Source organism: Triticum dicoccoides, chromosome 6B, assembly GCF_002162155.2.
Source record: "Triticum dicoccoides isolate Atlit2015 ecotype Zavitan chromosome 6B, WEW_v2.0, whole genome shotgun sequence".
Lineage (NCBI taxonomy): Eukaryota > Viridiplantae > Streptophyta > Magnoliopsida > Poales > Poaceae > Triticum > Triticum dicoccoides.
This window is the reverse complement of record NC_041391.1, coordinates 697,923,946-697,928,242: the sequence shown is the minus strand read 5'-3', so window position 1 is coordinate 697,928,242 and position 4,297 is coordinate 697,923,946. Positions and strand designations below refer to the sequence as shown.

Sequence of the window (4,297 nt, the reverse complement as noted above, 5' to 3'; positions counted from 1 at the left end):
CTAAAGCGATTGAGTATGCGAAACAGATGCCATGACCCATAAGGATTACATATAAAATGCATCACAGTTGATAGGCCGAGCATGTTATGCCGTGAATTACTTAACTCCTCTCATTATTTTGCTTGCAAAAATCCTCCTCTTCTTGACTAGATATATCTCAAGTAACACTGCGCATTTGCTCCGCCACTGAGAAGTTTAAGAGCTAATTAAACTCTATTGTCTGCAGTTTTGCACTGGTAAAATCTCGAATTTAACTGTTCTGGCCTGCGCCTGCTGCGGCTTATGCTATTTTTCGTGAGACCTTCCGCTGGTCCAAATAGTTCAAACTAGCTGAAAAATTTACAGAATCTGAATTGGCATGTCTCTAATGTATCCACTCAAATATCAAGTTACAGCTCCATCTGATTCATCCGAGACAAATTTCTGAGTCAACCGCTCTCAGCTGCGTAATAATGAGATTGCAACCAACCAAACACCGAATAAAATGGGTACACCAACTCACATGAAAACAACTCATGGAATGAGTTTCTAAGGTACGAACAACGGTTGAAAACATCTCATGTAATCAGTTACAAGTCAGGGCAAGTATTTTATCAAGATGCTTGCTAAAACTTCAACACACTGGCGCTCTTGACTAGTGAGTTGATCTTCGAATTGCTCGAATACAGTTTCAACTTCTGTGATCGCGCTCTCCGCCTCTCCTATCTCAACACCTTGTTCTCCTGACTCCTTCAACTCGGCCTGCAAATAGCTTGGAACAGCTCATGACAAGATCACACATATATAATGTCAAATTTAGCTCAAATGTTTCAGAAACGGTACCAGAGTTGCTTCCAGTTCTGCCAGTGTGGCTTCAAGACGCTTATGACAGTCTGGGATCATCATCCTTGCCAAAACATTCTCCTGAAGAAATAAATGACATTAAGATACAGTGCAATTCACATGGAGCTACAACTTCAGATATTTGTATGATCAACAAATTGGCATTTCCTCATCTAAAGAGGCACTTAGATAAAGGATCTTAGACATTGACAGCAATGGCCATTCTTGATCTCAATTACAAAAAAGTAAAAAAACATGTCAGAGTTCTCCAAACACATGTGAATTGTAATATCTCATAAGCATGTGGTTGTAGCTACACGTTAAGCCTGGAAAATGTGATAATTAATGGAAAAATATATATATTTGTCAAAAGGGATGCAAAGAGCATATATACCACATGTTCATTTGATTTACGGTTCGTCGCATGCTATGCCCATCATGGCTTCAAGATGCTTTTTTCTTTGTAACAGTTAGATAGGCTGTCCGACCAATAGCATACATGCATACATACATACAAGAAATGCAAACCAGTTCTTGTTGGAAGATTATCTATATGCTGGCTGAAGCCTGAAGAATAATAGATTGTCTACTCTAACTCTAACATCAAGACTACCACATGGGCAGAAACCACAGACAGAAATTCAATCAACTACCACCAAGTCTAGGTTGTGAGTACTCTATTGTGACAATATATGAAGAGTAGAAGAAGATTTTCTTTGCTGGCTGAAGCCTGAAGAACAATAGATTGTCTCTATTGTGACAATAGATGAAGAAAATTATGCAGAGTATTCATTTAGGTTAATATTTTCGGGGGGAAACTGGAACGGACTAGAAGTAGAACTACTAAGAAGACAAGAAAAGAAAGAGTCTTGTAAGTTAGGAGATTTTTCACCTGCTGCTTGAGATCGTAGGGATCGGCGCCTCTCTCCTTCATGGCTGCGGTCGTGGCCGCCTCCTTCTCCACCTCCTCCTCGTACGACCGAAGCTCCCTCACGGCCCTCCTGCACGTCCGCGTCTTGATACCGAGGCTCCCCAGAGTCGCCACCATCCTGAAGACGCGGAAGCTGGGTTGCTTCTCCGGCGAGGCCCCGCGGCGGCGGCGGTGTCGCTCTGCGTTGCGGCCGGCGTGGAAGCAAGATAGATAGGCGGCAAGTTGTGGGCCGGGCCCAATAAGATAAGGATCAGGACGGCCTAGTAAAACAGTCGAAGCCACACACGACTTGGCAGCGGCCCGTAGAACGTCAGGGTTATATCTGGCCTACTAATATTACTCAAAGAAAAAAAAGACCTACTTTGCCGGAAAAAAACACACCAAAAGGGTCAATGTTATTGAAGAAAAAAACACGGAGTTGACCGCCAAAGTAGATGAACTCATCTATGTGATGAAAGATAAAGAAGAGGTAAACACGGAGTTGATCGCTATTATCAAAGAAGAGGTTAAGCTCGATGGAACGCTAAGAAAGGAGGGAGCAACTAACTTTTATTTGAACGGGCATCCTTGTGGGGCCTCACTATGGGAGCGCCCGTCTAGTTGCCGCCACATGTCGTGTGCAGGATGCACTGGTAGGGGCAAGGATTTTTCTTTTTTTAGCAAGCGTTTTTCAGATTTTTTTTTTGGGTTCTTTTGGCTTTCTGGCTTTTGCCTAACTTTCCCTGGTCTGGGTGGAAAACCTTTTTTGGATTTTTTTTGCAAAGTTGTTCTTCTCATAAAAAAAAAGAAAAACACATGCCGTGCTTCTGGCGGAAGCATGTTCTTTTTTGAAAATACAGATTTGCTTCCGCAAGAAGCACATGTTATGCTTTCATGAAAAGCAGAACCTATATTTCCCGCCTATGCTTTTCTTGGAAGCGTAGTTGTGCTTTTCAAAAAACACAATTATGCTTCACCAGAAAAAAGAAAAGCACAGCCTGTGATTTTACGAAAAGCACATTTGGGCTTTCACGAGAACCAAAGTCTTGCTTCCATAAGAAGCACGGCCTGTGCTTCCCAGAAATGGGAAAAAAATAGCCTATGCTTTCAAAAGAAGGTGAAAACTGCAACTGTGCTTTTGGGCTCCAGCTTTTTTTATTAGTTTTTTCAGTTACCGATTTTGTTTTTTGTTTTTTTTTGTTTCTTTCTTCTTTTTTCTTTTTGTAAAAAAGGTTCGTGGGACCTATTAACATGGGATCTAATTTCAAAGACCTCGCCACAAAGAAATATAACAGTGAAACACACATTTCAAGAATATTTTGAATAACTAATCTATGGGAAAAAACTCACAGTTGAGACAAAGTGACATACATGTAGTACTTAACTTGTCAGCGTCTGAATTGGTGGAGAGTAAACTTCGCAAAGGGTAACCCTTTACTAATGATTTCAAAGAAAACAAAAGATCAAAGAATGACTCACGTCTAGAGCTTTCATTAACAGGCCTGCCACATAGCGTGCATACTACAACGACATTTCCTATTCGGCACCTTCAGCACCTATTTCTTCGTTTTACATAAACCGGCGCACACCTCCATTCGCGCTGGCCGGCCCGTTTAGCTTTTTTTATCTTCAATTAACCTGCTAAAAACGTGCGTGCAAGGTGATTCAAACCCACGATCTCCTTCTTATTGATAAACTGCAGTAACTTTACCCTAAAAAAAAACATAAACTGCAGTAACCAACTGGGGCACCACACATGTTGCGATTACTTACTCCCCTTTTCTTCTTTCTTCTCTTTTCCTTTTCCTTTTCCTTTTCTTTTTCTATTTTTCTATTCTTAAATTTGTGAAATTATTTAGAATTGATGAATTTTTAAAAAAATCGATGAACTTTTTTCAAGTTTGTGATCTTTTAAAAAGTTATGAACTTTTTTCCAAAATCAATGAGCATTTTTAATAAAATCCATAAACCTTTTTAGATTTCATGAAAAAAATCAAAAGTATTAAAAAAGCTGGTTCTTATCTACCAGATCAACAACACAAAAAGGGAAGGAAAAAACTAGGTTGCGTAGCGAACTCTGCTAGGCCGCGACCTGATCGGGGTGTGCGTGAGCGCCGCTGAAGGCGTCTAGAGCACCACGAGTAATGTGCCTTGATTTGTTTTCTCTTCCTCATATATACTCCCTTCATTTTTATCGACTCTGCATATTAGAGTTGACTGAAGTCAAACTTCGGAAAGTTTGACCAAGTTTAGAGAAAACAATATAGACATTTACCATAACAAATCTATATGATGTGAAAGCACATTCAATAATAAATCTAATATTGTTGATTTGTTATTCTATATGTTAATATTTTTGTTTATGTACTTCGTCAAAGTTTATAAAGCTTGACTTTTGATTAAAGCTAATACACGTGCTAAATAAAAACGGAGGGAGTACACGGTCATCAGGCAACTAGGCACCATTCCCTAAAAAAGACAACGAGGCACCAGCCTGATGAGCCAAGCTTTTTGTGTTTGTGTGTTTCTTGTGGGTGACTAAACGGAGCACATGTAGAGTTGCTT

At 40.0% G+C, this 4,297-nt stretch overlaps 1 protein-coding gene across 1 annotated transcript; it reads right to left on the bottom strand.

The window, feature by feature from the left end:
• Positions 1-407: 407 nt before the first annotated feature.
• Positions 408-1,893, bottom strand: LOC119321887 (tubulin-folding cofactor A-like). The gene is made up of 3 exons (XM_037595404.1): positions 1,715-1,893; positions 823-903; positions 408-741 (listed from the first exon to the last, which is right to left on the bottom strand). The coding sequence occupies exons 1-3, from the start codon at positions 1,868-1,870 to the stop codon at positions 577-579; spliced, it is 402 nt and encodes a 133-aa protein (XP_037451301.1). The 5' UTR covers positions 1,871-1,893; the 3' UTR covers positions 408-576.
• Positions 1,894-4,297: the final 2,404 nt, after the last annotated feature.

Bases quoted from the DNA above. Each gene is read 5' to 3' on its own strand.
- LOC119321887 (XM_037595404.1), bottom strand. From the start codon at position 1,870: ATGGTGGCGACTCTGGGGAGCCTCGGTATCAAGACGCGGACGTGCAGG. The intron at 904-1,714 runs GTGAAAAATCTC...TTATTTCTTCAG, and splicing joins CCTACGATCTCAAGCAGCAG to GAGAATGTTTTGGCAAGGAT. The intron at 742-822 runs GTACCGTTTCTG...AGCTATTTGCAG, and splicing joins CAGAACTGGAAGCAACTCTG to GCCGAGTTGAAGGAGTCAGG.